The sequence below is a fragment of the Falco naumanni genome, chromosome 1, assembly GCF_017639655.2.
Source record: "Falco naumanni isolate bFalNau1 chromosome 1, bFalNau1.pat, whole genome shotgun sequence".
Classification (NCBI taxonomy): Eukaryota; Metazoa; Chordata; class Aves; order Falconiformes; family Falconidae; genus Falco; species Falco naumanni.
The window spans coordinates 16,902,561-16,923,606 of record NC_054054.1 but is presented as its reverse complement, the minus strand read 5'-3'; the positions used below and the strand labels follow the sequence as shown (position 1 = coordinate 16,923,606).

The following is a 21,046-nucleotide window of genomic DNA, read 5'->3' as shown; positions in this document are numbered from 1 at the left end:
CCTCCCCGTGCCTTCCCCGCCCCCCTCCCCCCCCGAAGCCCCTCGGTGCCGGCGGCTGTTGCGGAGCGGGGACCTGCTCCCGGTGTCTTTCCGCGGGCAAAAAAGTTTCCTCCGCCCGCAGCGGTGCTCGGTGGGGCTGGGGAGGGACCGCAGCGGGTCCCCGTCGCGAAGTGCCGCGGCAAAGCAGGGGCGGTGGGAAAGCAGGGAGGATGGATGCGTTCGGCACGCTGGGATTGCGGGGCCGGGAATTGCTCCCTGCGCGCTACAGAAGGCACGTGGCAGGGAGCGCAGCAGGGTAAAGCCAGGAACAGCCGCCTGTATTTCCCCCGGGGCGGGGAATCCGCACCCGTGCGCGGAAAGGAGCGGGGTTTAACCCCAAGGGCTCTATTACAGAAAGAAAGGAAAACGAAAAGCTGTTGTCGGGGGCCGGGGGGGGCGGAAATATCTGAAAGGAGTTGCGGGGATCAGCCCGCGGTGGCCGCTCAGCGCTCAGCCCGGGACCGCCCGCCTCGCTGCGCGTCCGCGCAGCCGCCGCCCGCCGCTGCCCACCGCGTGTGCGCGGCCGCCCGCTCCCCGCGGGGGTGCCGGGCCCCGGCGCAGGGCGACACGGCGGCGCGGTGCTGTGGTAGTGTCGCTGTCCCTGAGTTTGTACCGTCACGCCGCGAACCCCCGCGTGTGCGGAGGGTCGACCCGACCCCGCGGCTGATCTGGGCCGGGCCCCGCGCCCGGGGGAGCTCCGCGCCCCGTCCATCTCGCTGACAGTTTGCGTCCTAATTGCCCGCTGCGATGTCCGTGGCAGCGATCCCGCGGTCAGTTGTTGGATCTCCTCCTAAAAAGTTCTCTCCTTGGAGGAAAGGCAGGCTGCGCCGAGCCGTGGTTGGTTTTCAAAACCTGCCCCGCAAAGGGGGGGGCCGCTGAGATCATGTGAATAACCTGCTCTTTTCTCCAGCGCCCCGGACAAAACCGGCCTAACCGAGCGATCAGAGCCGGGCTTTCTTCCCTGCGATTCCACTTGGACCGTGCCAACTTCAACCGGTGGCCAGCTGGGTCTCTGTGCAGAAGTAAATTAACTGGAAAACCTCAGGCGGTGCTGCAGTCAACTGGAAAAGGGGACGGGGGGCGCCGGGGCGGGCGGCGCTCACGGCAGCCCGGGAGCGCACGGGTGGGCGCCGGGACCCGCCGGGCGGCGGATCGGCCGCCGGTGAAAGGCGCTGCGGGGGTGCTGGCGGCCACAGCCCGGCGGGGACCCCCGGCCGGGCGCTGCCACCGGGCCGGGTTCCGCCGCCACCGGGCCGGGCTCAAGCCGGCAGCGGGCGGTCCCTGCCCAGGCGGTCCGGGCCTCGCCATGTTTTCATTTCTTTCCCATGGCCCCGCCAAACCCACGGGGAAATCGTAACGGCGAGAGCCGGCAGGGTCGAGACGGCAACTCTGCAAACCGCCCGGCCTTTCCCGTCCTGCCGTCACAACGCGCCGGGACAGATGTGGGGGGCCGGTGGGCGATGGGCAGCCCCGGCATCCCGGCCCGGGGGAGCCCCGGCAGCCGCAGCCGCAGCAGCCGCGCCGGGGCTCGCTCCCTCCTCCCGGCCCCGGCATTGTCATTGAAAGCGGAATAAAACCCTGCTCTACTCTTTTTTTTTTTTTCTTTTTTTCCGCCCCCCCCCCCCCGCCCCGTGTAGAAAATGATCCACAAATTTACGAAAGAATACGAATTTATTTATTTTTTCCTCCAGAATAGCTGGCCCTTTTCTCCCTCATGTCAGCGCTTCTGTTTGCTCTGCTGCAGCCTTGAAAAAAAAGCCGATTGTTTCTGGTCTGTTTAGATATGGAAATGATCGCGTCTAGATAATGAGTTTTAATTTAAACCAGTTGTTTCGGTATTGGGTCTAACTATTTACTCTAGACCCTTAGGAGGGCTCTTATTTTATTCGCTGTTTTCTCCTCGGAAAGCAGTTTCTTTCCCATAATAATGGTAACACTCTGCCCTCGATAACAGCTTGCGTTGCCCGCCGCTTAAAAAAAAAAAAAAAAAAAAAAAAAAAAAGAAGAAGTTAATACAGCCTAATTTAGGCTGAGACAAACCGCTCCGGGGGCCGGGTAGAAACTTTGCCTTGCCCGCTCACGGACAGGAGCCGCCAGCCCTGTTCCCAAACAAGCCGCCGCTTATTTTATGTGTATCCTTCTTCAACCCCCACAACAAAGTGGACAACTTCCATCGTTAAAAAAACCAACCAACCAAAAAAACCCGAAAACCCAAACACCCCCAACAAAAGCCAAACAACCAAAAACCAAAAAAACCCCAACCCTAACACAATCACAAAAAAACCCCAATCCACACCCAAAAAACCCTACTACTGAGATTGAACAAAAGATCCTGAAAATTATCTCCTTTTTTTTTTTTCCTCTCCTCCTGCACCGTGGTTTCATTATTTAATCTCTGATGAGATCAGATTATCTGTACCCTTTAGTGAAGGCAGCAGACATCTTTAAACTGGTTTAATTGATTTATCTTTTTTTTTTTTTTTTAAACAGAAAGTGCATTACATTTAACTGGTCTTGTAAAGGGCTTTTCTTCTCTTTACAAACCGAATTCTTTTTAATATAAATTAATAAATGTTAAGATGCTATATCACGATATATCATCGTTATTAGCTTAAAAAAAAAAAAACAATTTACATTCTATAGTATTCCGTATGATACAAAAGAAAACACACTTTAAATTCAATTACAGCAACTAAATGAATTTTTTTATATTTTGACTGAAAGTGGTCGTGACAATTCCCACCAGCTACTTTTTCCAACACGCGGTTGATTGGAAACGGTGTAAGTGAAAGCAAACTCTGTCCCTTCGCCCTCCCCCCCCCGCCTCCCCCCCCCCCCCGCCCCACGACCGCAACAGAAAGTGTTTCAAAAATACTAATAAATAGCACGCGAGGCCGCTGCAGTTTGGGCCGGAGGGGGGGGGGGGCAGTGGCGGCCACGGCGGCTTTAGCCTCGGCGGCCCCGGTGCCACCCGTCCCGGGGCTTCGGGGTGCCCCCGGTGTGCCGCCGGTGCCGGGAGCGCGGGACGGTGCGGGCCGGGCGGGGGGCGACGCCCCCGGCCCCCGCTGTACAAAAAAAGAAGGTATTTTACATTTTAAATATTCACATTAAGGAACGCCTACGGTCGCGGTGACTCACGGTTTATTTACAAAGAGCCGGCAACAGGCGGCCGCCGCCCCGCCGGTAGCGGGACCCGGCACCGGGGCAGCCCCGCCGCTCCCCACCCTACAACACGCGGGGCGGGGGTCCGCTCCGCCGGCAGTCCTCTCTGCCCCCCCCCCTCCGGCTTCTACTCCTCCTCTTCCTCCTCCTGCCGGGCGCGTAGAGTCTAGAAAAATAGATCTGTACATCTCCGAACGCGGCGACGGGCGGGGCGGGCTAGGCGGAGGCCTCCCCCTCGGGGGGGTGCAGCAGCAGCCCGCCGCCCCCCGGCTTGTGTTTCTTCAGCAGCTGCGTGATCTTCTCGTCGTCCGAGTTGGGGTCCAGGGGCTTGTTGTAGTCGTCGTCCTCCTCCTCGTTCTCCGAGGCGCCCTTCAGCCGCTCCGTCTCCGAGTCCTGCTTCTTCTTCGCCGTCGCCATCTCGGCCGCGTGCTTCTTCCGCCACTTGGTCCGTCGGTTCTGGAACCAGACCTGCCCCCGCCGCCACCGTCATCATCACCGGCACCACCGGCACCCGCGGCCGCTCGCCCCCCGCCGGCGCGGCCGAGCCCACCGGGCCGCCCCCGCCCCGCTGCCCGGCGCTTCCCCGTCCCCAGCGGGCGGCAGCGGCTCCCGCTCCACCAGCCGCCGGGCCGTTCCCCCGTCAACCGAAAGCAGCCGGAGCCCCCCGTCCCGGCACGGGTCCCCCACCTCCCCCGACCGGCCAACAGCCGCCCCCAGCCCCGCGGCGGGGGGTGGGGGGGGGCACGACACGCATTTCGTGCTCAGCCCTTCCCCAGCCGCCCCTGCCCCGCCAGATGCATTCATTCGCTGGCAGGGCGCTGCCAGGGGAGGGGGTCATTTTCATTGTAGAGGCTGCAATAATTTATTCGCAGCCATTGGACATATTTGCAGTGACAAAGGAGGGTCTCTAGATGGGTCTGAAAGCCTGAGCACCGCCGGGAGGCCCCTCTGGCCCAGCCCGCCTCGTGTCCCCGCGCCCGCGGAGCAAACGCCTCCCCCCGGCATGTCCCCGGGGGGCACAGCCCTGGCTCCCACCCCCTCGCCTCCCCGCTTTGCCCGCAGCTCGGAGTTTAACTACAACGGGGAGTTGGGGCGGGACAGCCCGAGCGGGGTGCGCAACCCCAGCCCGCTTTGGGTGGGCTGCGGGCAGAAGCGCTATGCCCTGACACCCCCTCCCCCCCTTCCCACCCACCCCAGCACGGCGGCCACCCCCGTGGCGTTCAGCCTGAACGCACCGGGCTTCTCGGTCCTGCCTGGGTTTGTTTGGTTCGGGTTTTAAAACAAAATACGCTTTGAAGCATCCTTTTCAGCCCCGCCGGTAAGGCAACTGAGCGCGGGTTGCCGGTAGCTGCCGGGGGAGCCCTCGCCGTCCCGGCCCGCAGCACCCCCGGCCGCGCGAGCGAGCCCCGCTTTGCCGCGGCGGGGCCGGTCCGAGCCGGGCGCTTTGCGCTGCGCCAGCCCCGCACCGCTCTGTGCGGGAGCCGCTCCGCTCACCTTGACCTGGCTCTCCGTCATCCCCAGCGAATAGGCCAGCCGGGCTCGTTCCGGGCCGGCCAGATATTTCGTTTGCTCGAAAGTCTTTTCCAGGGCGAAAATCTGCTGGCCAGAAAAAGTGGGTCTGGTATGTTTTCTCTTTCCGTCCTTATCCAGCAAAATTGAGCCTTGATCTGGCGGGGGGCGAGAGAAAGGGAAGGCACGGACAGACACGTTAATCTACGTATTTGGGAAAGCGCTTCGCTCTCAAGCGGCCCTGGGGGATGGGGAGGGGTGTCACTCCGGGGGGGTGGGTGGGGGGCTGTAACAAAACTGCTGCCCGGACAACGCCAGCCTCCCGGCTTCCCCTGGTTATTTTTCCTTTGAGGATTGAAAATCTGAGCGGGCAAACGATATCGTTTTCTAGAAAAGCTGCAGCCACTGCAAGCGGGCGGCAACGCAAAGTCCCGCTCTGGGAAAGTTTGTTCGCGCCCCTAAAACCAGCCCCGGCTCCGAGAGACCCGGGCGGGGACGGGGAGAGCAGGCGCCCCCCCCACCCCGGGAGGCTCCCCTCTGCGCCGGCGAGAACCCGCATTTTACAGGGCTTCGCGCCGACCGAGGGGGAGGGAGAAGGCAGAGCAAACTTAGGAAACAAAAACAAAAGAAAGCGAGGCAAAGACGGCCCTGGTTGGGGGGCCGGGAGAGTCTCGCCGCGATGCCGGGGCTGCCCGGCGCCCGGAGAGGACTCCGGCGGGGCTCTACGGGCCCGCTCCCCTCCGCTGCTCCGCCACGCTGGGTACTCACGGGGGGCGCAGGCGAGGCGGGCGTCCCTCCAGGGCGGGCTCTGCATCACCCCCGGCCAGAAGATGGGCGTCCGGCCGGGCAGCTCGGCCAGCGGCTTGGGGTAGCGCCCGGCGGCCACGGCGGCGGCGGCGGCGGCGGCACCGGGGCTGAAGTAGAGGGCGGGCGGCGGCGGCGGCGGCGGGCTGAGGCTGCCGAAGCGGGGTAGCCCGGCCAGCAGCCCGGCGGGCGCCGCCGAGGAGGCGGAGGGCGAGGCGGAGGCGAGCGCGGCGCCCGGCAGGGGCATGGAGGGCCGGCTGAGGATGTCGTTGATGCCGTGCGGGGTGGCGGCCGAGAGCTGCGGCGGGGCCGAGCCCAGCGCCGAGAGCCCGCCCGCGGCGGCGGCGGCGGCGGCAGCGGCAGCGGGCGCCTTGAGGCCGGGGGAGCCGAGCGGCGGCGAGGGCGAGGCAGAGGCGGGCGAGGCGGAGGCGGAGGAGGAGGAGGCGGGCCCGGCGGGCAGGGGGTACGCGGGGTACAGCGGCGCCTTCATCTCGGCCATGCTGTGCAGGGCGGCCAGCGGCGGGCTGCCCAGCAGGAAGGCGCCCTGCCGGGGCGCGCCGTCCATCTGCCCCAGCGCCAGCATCCCCGCGCCGCCGCCGCCAGGCCGGGGCGGGAGGCCCGCCCGGCCCCTAGCGCCGCGGGGCCCCGGCGGCCGGCCCGGGGGTGCCGCCCGCACCGGGGCCGCGCATCCGGCCCGCGGGGGCCGCCGCCTCTAGCGGGGAGCTGCGCGCCCGAGCGGCGGCCCCGCCGCCCCGCCGGGCATCAGGGCTGCGCCTCGGCGGCCGCTGGCGGGGAGGAAAGCGGCGCTGCTCTCGGCGGGTGCCTATGTACGTGTATATGCGCAGTGTCCGTGCGTATACACGTATATGCCTCCTCTCCCCGTGCCTGCGAGGAGTTGGGGGCTCACAACGGCGCGGGGGCCGCGCTCGCCGCCCCTGCCGCCTCCCCGGCGCCCCGCATCCCTCCCGGCGCGGTTCCCGCTGGCTGGCTGCCGGCGCGGCTGTCGGGGCTGCGGGCGCGGCTCGGGGCGCACTGCCGCGCCGCCCCGCTCCCTGCCTCCTTTAGCGGGGGCACGGCCGGCAGCGGGCGCGGCGGCGGCGGCGGCGGGCGGGGGCGGGGCGGCGGCCGGCCCTGCCCACCGCGCCGCGCCCGCCTCGCCAACTTCGGTCTCGCCTCGCTCTCCTCTCTTTTCATTTTCCCCTCCACTCTCTCTTCCCCTCTCCTTTCCTTTTTTCTCTTTCCTTTCCCTCTTTCCTCTCCTTTCCCTTTCCCTCTCTTTGCTCTTCTTTGTCCTTTCCCTTTGCGTATCCTTTTTCTTTTTCTTTCCTCTTTCCTTCCAAGCTTTCTTTTTCTTTTTGTTTTTTTTTTTTTCTCCCTCGTTTCCTTTTACTTCTTTACTTGTTTTCTTTTTCCTCTCTCGTTTCTTTTTCCTTTTTTAATCTCTCGTTTCCTTTTCCTTCTTTTATCTTTTTCCTTTTTCTCTCGTTTCCTGTTCCTTTTTTCCCGTTTTCCTTTTATTCTCTCATTTCCTTTTACTCTCTCGTTTTCTTTTCCTTCTTTTCCCGTTTTCCCTTTCCTCTCTCGCTTCCTTTCCCTTCTTTTTCCTTTTTTCTCATTTTCTTTTCTCTCTCATTTAATTTTGCGCTCTCTTTTCCTCTCACTTTCCTCTCCTCTCTCCTCATTCTCATCTCCCTCTCTTTACGTTTCTTCTTTCCTTTCCTCCTTTCCTTCCTCCTTTGCTTGCTTCCTTCCTTCCCTCTTTCTTTCCCTCTTTCCTTCCCTCTTTCCTTCCCTCTTTCCTTCCCTCTTTCCTTCCCTCTTTCCTTCCCTCTTTCCTTCCCTCTTTCCTTCCCTCTTTCCTTCCCTCTTTCCTTCCCTCTTTCCTTCCCTCTTTCCTTCCCTCTTTCCTTCCCTCTTTCCTTCCCTCTTTCCTTCCCTCTTTCCTTCCCTCTTTCCTTCCCTCTTTCCTTCCCTCTTTCCTTCCCTCTTTCCTTCCCTCTTTCCTTCCCTCTTTCCTTCCCTCTTTCCTTCCCTCTTTCCTTCCTTCTTTTCCCCTTTTCCCTTCCTTTCCCTCGCTCCCTCTGTCCCTGTGCCCGGTAAGCACTGCGGGGAGCGGAGCCGCCGCCGCCCCGGCGGCCCTGCCCCGGTGCCCCCCCCGCGTTCTCCTGCGCACCGGAGCGGCGCGTTGGTCCCGCCCGGGCACCGGCCGGTGCTGCGCACCCCAGGCCCGCGGTAACCAGCCCCCTCGACACTTGTCCCCAGCGCCCCCGGCTGCTCTCGGCTCTTCCTGACGCCTGGGGCTGGAAGGGAAAAAATCCCATGTGGCCCCTGACGAGCGTCCCGCGGAGGGGAGAGACGTGCAAACCCACCGTAAATAACTGTTACCCGGTGCTGGCTGCGCCCGAGCGCGTGTGCCTGGGTGAGCTGCATTTCCTCGGGTGGAATTTCGAGTCTTTTTTTTTTTTTTTTTTCCTTTTCTTTTGAGGACGGTAATTACGGATCTTAGATAAAGCCAAAGCAAGTCGATTCTCGACCTGCGATGGTGTTTCCTTCTATCCCTAATATCCCAGTTGCTTGGAATTGGTTTAGTTTAATTTACAAAGCCGCGAAAAACACTTGGAGAACGCTTAGGGCACGGTCTTGCCTGGCCGTAACTTTTGGCCGGCCCCCCGAACCGAGCCTCCGAGAAGCTCGCCTTTAAGTCCCTGGCTTTGATTTTTATTTTTTTTTCCTTGGGTCACTTCTCAGATATTCTAAAACGAAAACAACAACAACAAAAAAGTCTTTTCTGGTGGGTTTCAGCGGAGCCGGCGAGCGCTCGGCCGCGGCAGCCCCGCACCGCCGGCCCCGCAGCTTCGGGCGCGCCAGGGCTCGGCTCGGGCAGCGGGCGGGGGCGGGGGGAGGGCGACCTGCATTTTAACTGGAAGGAGAAAAATGAAACTGGGTTTGGAGGCGTAGAGGCCGGTGCCCTGCGGGCCGGCACCCAACGGAGCTGCTTTTCCTCCCGCCTGCAGAGGAGATGGTGCGGGGGCCGGGGTCTGCATCGGTGCGGCTGGGGTTGGAGAGGCCAGAGGCTCCCTGCCCGGAGCGCCCCGAGGGAACTTTTCCGGGGCGGCCACCGGCAGCGGCGGCAGCTCCAGCCGCCGCTCCGCGCTGACGGCGGGGGGACCCCGGGGCCCCGAGCCCGCAGGGAGGGACCCGGCCGCCCTGGCCTGCTCCTGCGGTGGGTCCCTGCGGGGCCGCTCGGGGCTGCTGCGGGCAGGCGGCAGTGCGGATGCGGGGCTCAGCCTGCCCGGCCGGCGGCTCGCAGGCAGCAGCACCGCCCGCTCCGCTCGCCCCTTGCTCCCTCCCCGGCCGCAGCGGCAGCCCAGCGCCTCGGGGTTTGTGTTCTAGCGAAAGCATCCCGCACAAACCGCTTCTCCTTCCTTCCTTCCTTCCTTCCTTCTGGAATGAACGGATAGCGTCTCGAAAAAGAGCTTTTATTTGGGGGCCGCCTCGCGCAACTTCTTTCCTGAAAATAGCATCGCAGGTGAGATGGCGCCAATATGACTGACCCGTGCTTGAGAAATAGTTCGGATTCAAAAGCAGCCGTCAGCATTACCTCCTTTCTGTGTCTTTGATAACTCTCACGCAGAAAGACTTGGAAATGGTGATATTTAATTCCTTTTCCAGGCTCAGTTTTTGGTTCGCTTGAGCCCAGCCGTAGGCAGGCGAAGTTGCTCCGACGGCAGCCGGGGGCCGAGCTGAGCAGCGGGTGGGGGGCTCCGTTGGCAGCCCAGCCCAGGCAGCGGGTGGGGGGCTCCGTCGGCACCCCAGGCAGCGGGTAGGGGTAAAACCGCCCCAACAACAAACTTAACGGGGACAACAAACCGCAGCGGGAAAACGCCGCCGCCAAACTGCTCCTTGAGCACCCGCGGGTACCGAACGGGCCCGCTGCGGCCGGGGGCTGCTCGTTAATACCCGGTTGCACCGTTTTCACATGGTCTCATCGTCCTTGTCGCACATAAAGCAACCACCAAGTTAAACCACAAAAGAGAACAGCCGCCGGGCGAGCGGGGGGTGCGGGCGGAGAGGAGAAACCGGGAAGGGAGAGCAGCTCCCTCGGGAACGCCGCGGGGCCTCGGGGAGGGACCCGGGGGGCGGCAGGGGCAGCGGGTGCCGAGGGGTCCCGGGGGCGGCGGCAGGGAGGGGCTCAAGTTGCGACGGAGACCCCGGTCACACAGAGGGGAGGCGAGAAGGAGAGGTGAATTAAGAAGAACACAGCAGGAGCGTTGTCAGAAAAAGCTGTAGTTATTTGCTTGCTCGTTCGAAGCGGAGGGACGAGTGCCCCAGCAGCTGCGCCTCTGAAAATCACCTTGGCTGGAATCGTCCCAGCATCTGAAAGGAAAAAAAAAAAAATCATGAGAACACCTACAATTAAAAGGTCCAAAGTGCGTTGGCATAGCCGGGCCAGGTATTCTTCAAGCTGACGACCCGAACTGCAGCTGGCTGCACCGTGCCACTTACGGTGTCCAGCTGTGCCAGGAGCTGTGCTGCCAAGGGCAGGCTGGCCCGGCCCTGTCCAGAGCTTTCAGCCCTCCAGCAGCGGAGGCAGATGCCAGGGACCCCACCTTGCCCAGCTTTTGCCCCACGAAGTCATCATGACTGGGAAAAGGGTCTGTCTGAACTAAGTCAAGTAATAGTTTTATTTAGCAAATAAAATGCTTTGCCATTACCATAAGTTCTTGGTTGCAATTGAGCGGTCGGTTACTTTCTTGAAGTGATGGATAGGTATTTAGACACCTTGTTATTGTAGCAGCACTGTGAAGCCACTGAATCATTTGTTGCCTGCTCTACATGGTGGAAAGGAACGGAGCCAGGAAAGCCTAATGTTCTTCTGGGTGCTAATTCCAACTCTTAATCAAGATCTGATTACCAAAAAGGAAGACAGAGCATAAAAATGCTATAAAGATTTAAAATTTTTCTATCTTGCCCATAATTCATGCCACAAATGTGTCCATTATGGCATTCACTCTAGCAGGAAAATTGTGATGTTGTTGCAAGATTCCCTACAGCAGAGCTCCTGCCAATGATGATGAATAATCTCAGTCCATATGCTAGCCCTATACAGCTCTATAGTACCAGCGTGCTCTCATTCTCTTTCTGCTTCCTCAAAAACATGCAATATCTGAAGAACAGTAAAAGCTAATTAAAAATAGTTAATAGGTTAATCAGACTCAGTTTTATATTTATCTAATGCAGAGCACTGATTCTTTAGTGATGTAGCTTTGAGGTATTACCACAAGCCAAGAAAATGAATCAGATATTTAATGGAGATGTGGAAACGGAAATTTCTTGTAAGAGTACAAAATCGGAAGCCAATAATACACTAAAATATAATAAAGTTATCGTTAAAATTCCACAAATGAAATGCGATCCTCTGACTCCTCTCACTAGGTGACAAACTGAGGCAAAGCTGGCCAGGAAATTTTTCAGGAGCCAGGCCTTTGGATACATCTCACTTGCTTTTTAGCATTCTTGTCCCAGAGTGTCTGCCTGCAGACCTCTGGTGACAGCCAAAGGCAGAGCTGTCACTTTGCAGGCGACCCCACTGTGGACCCCCTGGTTTGCTCTTCAGAGTGCCAAGGGCTGTGGGATGCTGCCAGCTCGAGCTGGCCAGCGTACTGGGGATGTCAACCCAGAACTGATACCGCTTTGTGTTACTGATGTGTTTGTGTGGTAGGTTACTGGTTTGTGTGGGTAGCAGCTTCCCCTTCCCAGCCGGTGGTGGGTACTGTGAACTCTCCCTCCCCCGGGGGCTTCCAGTCGTTTCTGAGGACACGCTCGCGTCACTTTGCTGCTCTGATGCTGCGGTCCCCATATCCTGGCCGAATTTCTGTTTCCATTTGCACCGAGGTGAATGGAGAATAACTGGGAACGGAGGCCGAGACTGTAATGAGACCGAGTGGAGACAGGACCTTTTTAAAACAGCTGCAGGGACAAGGAGGACGTTGCAGACTGTCACCTCTGTTGCCACTTCAATATTTCTTTTGGTTGTCTTAAATGAGATGTCCAAGTATTTTCCATACCCTCAGCAAGGCAAAATATTTTTCTCCTTTCTGGAACATTGAAAGTATTTGATGCTGGAGCAGAGCCGCTGCTTCTACTTTTTTGATTTGTGATCGTTGGACCAGCCTGACCCCTGCTGGGGGAAAGCCAGGAGGAGAGGACTGACTACAAGTGCAGTGTCCCTCTCTCGGGGCTCCGCAGAGACCATTCCTGGTGCAGTCCTGTTCTGAACCCCTGTCCCACCCCCAGGCCCCTGCCCTGCTTAGACTATGCCTGGGAAGTTTGTCCAGCTTACACCTCCAAAGACTGCCCACCACCTCTGTTGTCAACGCTGCGGTGTGGATGTGTCATATAATTATTTAATGTGGCCACAGGGCTCCGCTACGGGTGCACCCAGTGCTCCGCTGCCAGCCTGGCTCTGAAGCCCTGCTAGCAAAGCTGTGCGGCATTACTGATTACCGGGTCTTAATTTATCCTAACTAATTAGTGCACAACAGGTTTCTCAACATCACCATGTTTGTCTGTTCCTGGTGCAGCCGGGGCAGATGTGCCCATGATGGGACGTGGCATTCAGACAAGGTATTTCCCTCTAGCCACTGCTTGCGAAGGACTGCAGCCCCTGCGGTAGGGCTGCCCTTCTTTCCACTGGGAACAGGAGTAGCAGCACCTAGCAGGGGACTGCTGCTGCCTCTGCCCACCTCATTCTGCACTGTGATTGCTTTTGAGTGGCCTCCTCCATTTCCAGCTGGGCTTTGGGGAACCATGTGAGGACTGGACACGTGGCTGATCAGACAGGGGCAAGGAAACTATTTTAGAAGGCCGCTATTAGCAGTCATGCTGGAATGTATGCATCATAGGCCAGATGTGTAACAGCAGGGATAAAGAGCACTGGTGCTCCATCTCCCTTACTTTGCCTAAGGGCTGTGAAGGTGCCACCCTTCCAAAGTTGCATTCCTTTTCCTTTCCATTGCATGCTGTTGCACAGGGATTTCCCACTGTCTGGTGTATGTGTACATGAGGTGTAGATAAAGATACCAGTTTAGACCCAACAGAAGTTCACCCGCTATCCCCTAGCCCCCATGGGCCAGCTGAGCCACTCAAGCAGGTGCCGGGCAGTGGGTGTCCCCACGGCTGCAGTTGTTGGCTATGGGTCCAGGTACTACCCATGTCCTTTTTGATGTGGATAACCAGGTATGTTGTAAGGCTAAACCTAACATCTGGCTTTACTTTGGTTTCACACAAACAGCAAAAATGTATGGAAATTTAACTGGCATAGCTGGAGCTTTTATATAGTTTCTTTCACTCTGTGAGACAAATATATGTACGGCAGGCCACCGCCAGCAATCGATCTTTGAGCAGCCCCCCTGGAAATCAGCAGAGAGAGCTTTGCTTAGAAATTGTTGGCACAGGGTGGGCCAGTGTCAGGGAACTGGAAATCGTTAAATTGATGATCTAAATGGGGGTGGGAGGGAGAAAGCGGTGGCAGCAGCGATCATTATGTGCATATTTTTATGATTTTTAGAAAATAGTATTTCAGCATTTTCCGTCTCATCGAAAGCTGACAGGGCTGCATTGATTAGCAGGCAAAGAGAGAATTCCTGAGAGCGGTATGCTTCGTACCGCGACTTTGCTGAAGCAAAGACCTCGCTTGGTTTCGGTTTCAGCGCAGCAGCACGCCGGGGCGCGGGCGGCCGAGCGGCTCCCGGCGGCCGGCGGGTTCCCGGGGCCGCGGCCGGGCCCGCTCCGGCAGCGCCCCCTGGCGAGCGCCCCCTGGCGAGCGCCCCCTGGCGAACAGCGCTCCCGGCCGGCGGCTCCGGCTCCCGCCGGCTTCCCGGCCGCTGGAAACCGCAGCGCTGCGCCCGCGGGGCGAGGCAGGTCATCCCTGGCTTCTCCATCGTCCCCAGTGCTGGTGCCACCAGCCCAGGCCAGGGTTGCGGCGGTGGCAAGCTCTTCCCCAGCCCCGCAGCGGCAAGGACCACCTCAGATGCCTGGCTCTCCTGGCTGAGCCGCCCGAGGAGCAAGGCTGGAAGAGAGAAGCCCTTCCCAGGGAAGGGCATGAGGAGCAAGGTGGAAGCTCGATGCTTTCAGCTTCTCTCTTACAGCTTGCTAAAAAACCACCTCAGCTCATCTGTAGGAGGAGTTTTATCTCAATAACGAAGCTCATCTGAACTGCCACCACCAAGCATCACCCTAACGTGTCCAGGTTGCGCCAAGCTTCCCTTGCTTCGAGCCCCTGGCCTTACTTCTTTCCTGAAGCCAGGCTGGCCAAAGGCCCTGCTGTCTTGGCCATGCTGGGCCTGGCCTGGCGCAAGCCAGTGACAAGGGGACGCCCAGCTGGACAGTGCACAGGCAGATACTGAGGGGAGTCACTACGTGCTGCCTGGGCCAATTCCCCTGCCCCAGCAGAGCAGCCGAGCAGCTCCCCTTCCCACCACCATAAAACCTTTCCACGTCATATCCTGCACAGAGGCCAGCTTCTTGGTTTGTAACTTTATTAGAATATAATAAGGGAAGATACAAACCTATTTGTAGAGTCATGAAGAACACAACACTCCTGCCTGCCCGGTGCCAGCAGAGGCTGCTGTGCCATGACGGAAGGGGCAAGAGCATCTCTTCGTGGATGGGCCAGGGCTGCAGGCTGCACCATTGCTTTCCTTGGGACTTGCTGGAGCACAGCAGCCTGGCAGCAGCGTGAGCAGCAGGGAGTTACTTCCCTCCCTCCTGTCAATGTACGGCACCATTCAGCCCTGCAAACTCCAGGTCACCTTACTGGCCCCGACAACTATGTGGGGTTTTGTTACAGGGGCTGTGAGTGCTATGGCATCTTCAGAGGCCGCAGGGGATGTGGTGGCTTCTGCCAGGCTCAACCCCATTCTCCAGGGGAGCAGGTAAAGTGCCTGGCATGACGGAGGCAGCAGGCCTGCAGCTGCTCGGGGCTGCTGTGCTGGCCCTGTGGCCATAGAGAAGCATGGGGTGGCTGGACCTGCTCTCCAGAGGTGTGATGGAGAAGGCAGGGAGAATGCTGTGCAGCCTGGGAGCTGCAGAGGGAAGCCAGAACACTGATGGCCAGATTTTTCTGTAATAAGCTGAATCCTTAGGAGAGGTGAGTTGTTCCAAGTTACAGGAGATGCAGACTGCTAAAAGCCTGTAGCCAGAAAGGGGCAATTTTACCTACTGTGAGAGTCTGATTCCAACTTCCCACCTCAGTTTGCAGTGGCATTGTCAAGGACTCTTGGGATAAAGCATGCTGCCATTTCTTGCCTCACAGAGGAAAGTTTTTCTTCATTTTTCTACAGGTTTCTCAGTCATCTCTACCTTCTCTCACTCCGCATTCACACTGTCCTTCGCATCTGTCATAACCAGTGGTGTCAGTAGGAGTCATGTTCTGCAGCTTGCATGAAATTCCAGTAGAACTGGGGGCAGGGCGGCAGGGAATGCTTGGCTGCAGTAAGATATCCAGGGGTTCTGTCTCTTCTACCTCTTGACGCTTTGCTATTTTGAAATAATTTCTTCCAGTACTACCTTTGGTGAACTGTCATGCTGGCACGAAGCACGCTGTTCAGAAAGCACTTTCTGAGCCCGTTGGTACAGCAGCTGGATGAAAGTGTCTTTTCTTGCATTGGCAAACAGGGAATTTGTTTAGTTTGCAATTGCACCAAAAAATCCTGGATCAAAGAGTGAGTGAGCCTGAAGATATGGTTCTGGACTTTTCTCTTGTTTTGGCTCTGCGCTGCAAGCTTCAGGCGAGCCGTCAGAAGTCTGGCACAACGGTAGAAGCAACAAAAAGCCATTTGCTGTGGTCGCTCTCCATTCCCTTTTCAGCTCTTGCTTTTCCAGCCGGACCTGACTGAGGACCAGCCCGTTTGGTAAGAGCCCCAGAGGGAGCTAAAAATGCTAAGAAGCAGAACTGGTCCCTCTTTTTGGCAACCAGTACCTGGTCCTTCTGGTGCTGCAGATCTCTCCTTCACCATGGTCTCAGCATGAGATGGGCAGCCAGCTGCGGCGTTTGGAGGACAGGTAACAGGCTGACTGACCCCAGCTTCCTTGGCCCATTTAGCACACAGAGAATGTCCCTAGAAGCAGCTGTGTGTTCAGGATCAAGTGCTTTTCCAATAAATCTGACACCTCCAGGTAAGAAAAAGGCATAAGAACTTGCTGACAGCTGCCCCTGTGTGTGCTGGTGACTTAGGCAGAAATGAGATGAGGAACAGCAGTGCTGTGGCATACATCCAGAAGTCACTAGTCAAGTTTTCCTGAGGGTCTTTCAGCCACAAATCTGAAAGCTTAAAAAAAAGAAGAGGCCTTGAGTCTCTGTCTTTAGTAGCTCACGTTTTGCTGGCTCTTTTTGGGTGACAGGAAGACACTTCTCTCAACCTGTATCCCCCTAGTAGAGAGCTCAAGGTCTCGCGTAACACAGTTCCAGTCCACAGCATTTGGAGAAAGATGGCAAAGTTGCCAAAGTTACAAACAGTTAGAAATTTCTAGTGTATTTTTATGACCATACCTCTGGAAGATGACCCTCAGAGTATTCACCTAAGTGAATACATAGGAGCTCCTTTGTGAAGCACAAGATGTACATCAACCTGAAGACTACCACAACAAAATGGCATCAAACCAGGACTTCACAGGGCAACCTTTCCAGATTGTGACTGTAATGCTTGGCTTAATTGTATCCTGCTGAGTGTTCGCCACTTATAAAATACACTCTGAGCATGCCATAATGCTCTGCCTGTCCCTTGAGATAAGATAGTAAGATGGTATTGCTGGCAAAAGAATGATATTTCATAAACTGCTAAAAATCAATGGTGATGTGCCTGCTTATACCTTAGATGAACTTTTCTTATGAACTGGAAAGTAACAGGGTGGGTAATACTAGAGTCTGATTAAATGAAATGGCATAAAACTTCTTGAAAGCATTATAAAAAGGAGGGGAGCAAATCCAGTGACAGAAAGCAGAGATGAGCACAAGCTGTGCTCTGTGCACTACAAATCAAGTAAACAGTAAATACTTCAGGTGGAAGGGTTGCTCTGACCTGAGAATGGGAGAAGATGTTGCTGAAACTGCAGAACCGCTTTGCCTTGGCGTAAGAAGATGGCAAAATACCCACTGATGGGACTGGTACATGGGGGAGCACGTGTCTGTTGCAACAGGGTGAAATGGGGATTGTTTGTAGCGCAGTAGGAATTCCAGAAAGCCCAGTTATCAGAGGGCTTTGTGGTCTGCTTGGTTGCATAGGAAGAACCAGAACAACCAAGACTTAAGAGGGAAGATAAAGTCTGGGCACAAGCACAGTCTCCTTGAGATTGTGCAGAAGGGATTACCGCTTGCAGATGAAGACAGCTGGCTGTTAGATGCAGACACTTGTGGTATTAAGGCTGCTGCCAGCCATGCATATGTTGACATAAATGGTCTCCACTTCCAGTGAAACCACTGGGAAGTACGCTGGGCACAGCGAGTTTGCTTGATCAAGTCTTTCCTGCCAGGGAGGTTTTGCTGAACAGAGTGGTGGGTGCTGTGGAGGAGGCAATAGGTCTCTTCCTCCCTCCTGCCCTGCCCGCTGCAGGCTGTGGGTTAGGGTCCCCGACCTTGTCCTAGGAGGGATCAGGTGTCCCCAGCAGCCCCTGAGTCTCCACCAGGCTGGTGCCACTCTGAAGGTGCTGGTGAGCTGCCATACAGCAGCCCCAGCTGTGGGGTCACCCGAAGGAACCATTGTACATCTAGTGAGGCCTTTTTAAAAGCATCTTATAAAACTTTGTGGAGAGTGGTTTGCTCTGCAGTCCTGCCCAAAACACCCGGAGAGCAAGCTGATTTCTCCAAAGACTTTAGACTGAATTTGGTGGGGAACAGATGATTCTGTCAGTGCTACGTTTCACGACACTTGTCTAGAATGGAACCAGGCCCTCTTTTCTCTCTGGCAGTCACTTGTGTTTTGCCAGTGATGCTATCAGTCCCTTTAAACAATCCAGGGATCACTGCTTCAGCCTTACCCGCTGGAGTTGCAACGGTATAGCTTCTACCTGTGGTATCAGCCAGTCTGTTTCCTCACCAGGCTTGTCCCCTCCTTTCTCATGCCCACACACTCCTTGCAAAAGGTACCCCTGCCAGCAGTGAAGAGTTGCAAGTCAATAAATTATGGTATTCCAAACAGAGGCTTGTATTAAAAGAAATGATCTGCATGGGTAATGTAACATCCAGCATGTGAAATAGCAGGGTGTGTTGCAGATCCATGGCGTGTTCAGACAGCCACAACAAGTAAGTTCAAGAATTAATTTCACATCCTATATGAAAAGAGCAGCAGCTCGCCAAACACCCACCACGTATGAACTATTTTTTGGGAAGAAGCAAGAGCATCCCAGGTATTACAGTAGGAAGGAAGAATCAAGAATAACTCAGTAGCTCTGCAGTACTCAGCCACTTGGATCAAACAAAAGGTGACAGCTGCCTGGGGCAAAGGTTTCTGCAGCCAGACCTTTCACAGTGGTCACTAGATTATGTTCCTCAGACTTTGGTGCTTAATTTGGAAATAATGAGGTCGGTTTGTTTTGTTGTATTGTTTTTTTTCTGGCATACAAGTGGCCTGCTTTATAAAGTTCAAATGTGCAAGTAATAAGCAAATAATTCTCAACCACCAATACCACGGACTATGATTTTTTATGCCAGACTAGCAAATGTAAACAGATTACATGACATGTTACTTAAACACAAAAGAATAATTCAGTGCTGCCAGTAGATTTAAATTACTAGAATATAGGTATGTATCATCTATTCAGAATGCCTTGGCAAAGCATCGTTGGCTTTCGACCTATGTTAAACTCGTGTTAGAGCCCATGCTGTATTCATTCAGAGAGGGAAAAGCAGCCTCTTTATTGACTATACAATCCCATATTCCAGCGTGGGCTTTCCTTTTTTTCAGAGTCTGGTGCTTTTAGCTGGAGGAGGATTCATCTCAGAGTGTACAGGTTGTGTAATAACAAGCTTCTGACCTGGAATTTCAGCTCTGAGTGTATCCCAACCACCTGGGCTCCAGCTCCCTGCTCCCACGCGCTGTCTCAAGGCGGCACCAGGCAGTGTTTTGCAGCTCTCGGTTTTGTCAGGGGAGCACAGGGTATTAATAGCTTGCCTTGTGCTTTGGAGAACAAACAGTGTGATCTGAGGCTGCCGTATCGCTGTTCTCTCTGCTTCTTTCTGGCTTGGGAGTTATCCTCTTTATAATGATCTAGGGATGCAAAAAGATTATAAATCAGTTAAATGCAGTACATTACAATGTCAGTCATAATTAATATTATCCGAGGGGATACTGAGCCGTTGTTGACATTGTTTGACATTGCTGTCTATGCTGACCAGTCGGTATCCACATGTTCCACTTGCCTTGTTTCTTCTGCGCCTTAGTAGGAATCCATTTGAAATAAAACTGCAAACAACTTCTGTTTCCAAGGCTGCCAGCCGTAGGGCTCCTCAGTGTTATGTCTGCAGATGTGCTGTTTTTCCCAGCAGGCATTCAGAGCTGGTACTTTCCATTCCTCAGCCTCCGAGCGGACAGGGGACCAGTTCCTTCCATTTGCTCCTGCAGCAGTGGCAAGGAAAGAGCCCAGCTCTGCTTCCCTCTTGCACAAGGGGCTTTCTGTTGGGCAGCAGAGACAACAGCAGCCTCCAGCCGGTTGCATTTCTGTCGAGAGGCTTATGTAAGTGCTTTAACACAAGGCTTATATAACTGTTTTAATGTCAAGGCTTTAGTTTTGCGTCTGCCTGCAGAGAACTCCCCCTTCTGTGCATGGGTCGAGGCACACAGCGGAGAGGCAGCTTAAGGCAGCTAGATCTGCCTGCTGTGGATAACTGGAGTGCAGGGCAGGGGGGAGCGTGGCCATGGCAGGTGATGGGTCTTAGCTTTGGGGACCTGGGGGAAGTGCAGGGATGTGCTTGTCAGGGGCTTTCCCATGCTGCAGAAAATGTTGGGCCAGGTCGCCAAGGTTTAAGTTGTTTGCTGGCAGCTTTGAGACACTAAATTCATGCGGGGATACGAGGAGAAGGCAAAGGCAAGGCAGAGCAACAAAAACCTCTGAGGCCTCACACATCAGGATACTGAACTTCTATATGAGAGAGGTGATAATATTTGCATATCAGAAAATCGGTGGCTGACACGCTAATACCTTTGTGCGCAGAGAATGGGGAGATTTCTGCCACACATTTTGAAACCACGCAGGGTCACAATGTTTGAAGAAGTGATGTTGCATTGCAGCCAGCCTAGCTACTTGCCCCAAAGGAACCTGAGTAACAGGGTGTCGACTTGGAAAATTCCTATCCGACCAGTCTAACCAGATGCGACTCCAGAGACACACTGAGCTCCCCCCCCCCGACTGCAAGGGGCTGCGACCCAGGAGCAGGACAATCCTGCCCCCATACTCTGCTTGCTCCCTAAGCCCCCTGCCCTGCAGCTCTTTTGGGAGCCCCTTGCCACTTTCCTCTAAGCTGGAGAGGCTTTAAATGCTTTGCTGCCATACAGATGCTTTGCTGGCCCTCCTTGTGTTTCTGAGCACTCCGTGGGTGATAAGATGTGTGGCAGCAGCGGGAGCATCTGGCTGGGAGGGAGAAGGAGCAGAGTGGGGCTGGATTCTCGCCTGATCCTGCCAGAGCCTGGTCCTTGTTTTTAATTCTCTCTCCTGGTGGCCCTGCCCAGCATTCCCTCACCCCACTGTCACCAGTTGTTCATTGGTTGCTCTCTTTCTTATTCCCAAAATGCAGTGACTCATCTTGCACTCGCCTTGCCTCTGCTCATTAATGTTTCAAGTACCTCACCTTTTCTTCCTTCGCAATTATTGTTACTTTCTTCCATCACACCATTTGCTAAACAAGTTTTGTGGTTTTTTTCCTCCAAGCTTTTCTAGGTGCATTCTTTTCCCCTTTCCTGCTTAGGTTAAGGTTGGAGCAAAGATGTAGGAGAAATGGAGGCTCTTACTCCACTCCTGAATGGGAGGTAAAGATGTGCTTAATGATTTTTATGCAGGTATTGAAGCTTCGTCTGTCATGTCAACCACAGAAGGGCATTTTCTGTGGCCAAAACACAGCATCTAGCCATTCTCAGCCCTGTATATGTTAGCCCAGGTTTACCAGGAAGGTCTATAACAAGGCATGTACTTCTTCAGCTAGACCCAGCTGCTCCGTGGTGGCTGCAGGGCAGTCTGCGTCCACCCCACCCCAGGCTACTGACCCATGTGTGGGATCTGCTGGAGAAACAGCCTGGATGTCTGCTCCATGTGCGGCAGCCACCACAGGTGGCAAAGCTCTGAAGACCAGACAAACCACTTCTTATTTTCTTTGCACAGAGGAAATAATTTTTTGTGCTTTTCCCTAGATGACTAGTCCTATTCCAGGGCCAACAGAGTAAATGCATGTCCTGTGCTTGAAGTAAGGGAAGACATGTTTTCTTCTGAAAACTTTGCTGGAGAAACACTTACAAGGGAAAACTCAATGGTAGAAACATACTGG

At 55.8% G+C, this 21,046-nt stretch overlaps 1 protein-coding gene across 1 annotated transcript; it reads right to left on the bottom strand.

Moving 5' to 3' along the window:
- Positions 1-2,885: 2,885 nt before the first annotated feature.
- Positions 2,886-6,169, bottom strand: NKX6-1 (NK6 homeobox 1). The gene is made up of 3 exons (XM_040582337.1): positions 5,479-6,169; positions 4,696-4,868; positions 2,886-3,669 (listed from the first exon to the last, which is right to left on the bottom strand). Exons 1-3 carry the CDS (start codon positions 6,095-6,097, stop codon positions 3,418-3,420), a joined length of 1,044 nt encoding a protein of 347 aa, XP_040438271.1. The 5' UTR covers positions 6,098-6,169; the 3' UTR covers positions 2,886-3,417.
- Positions 6,170-21,046: the final 14,877 nt, after the last annotated feature.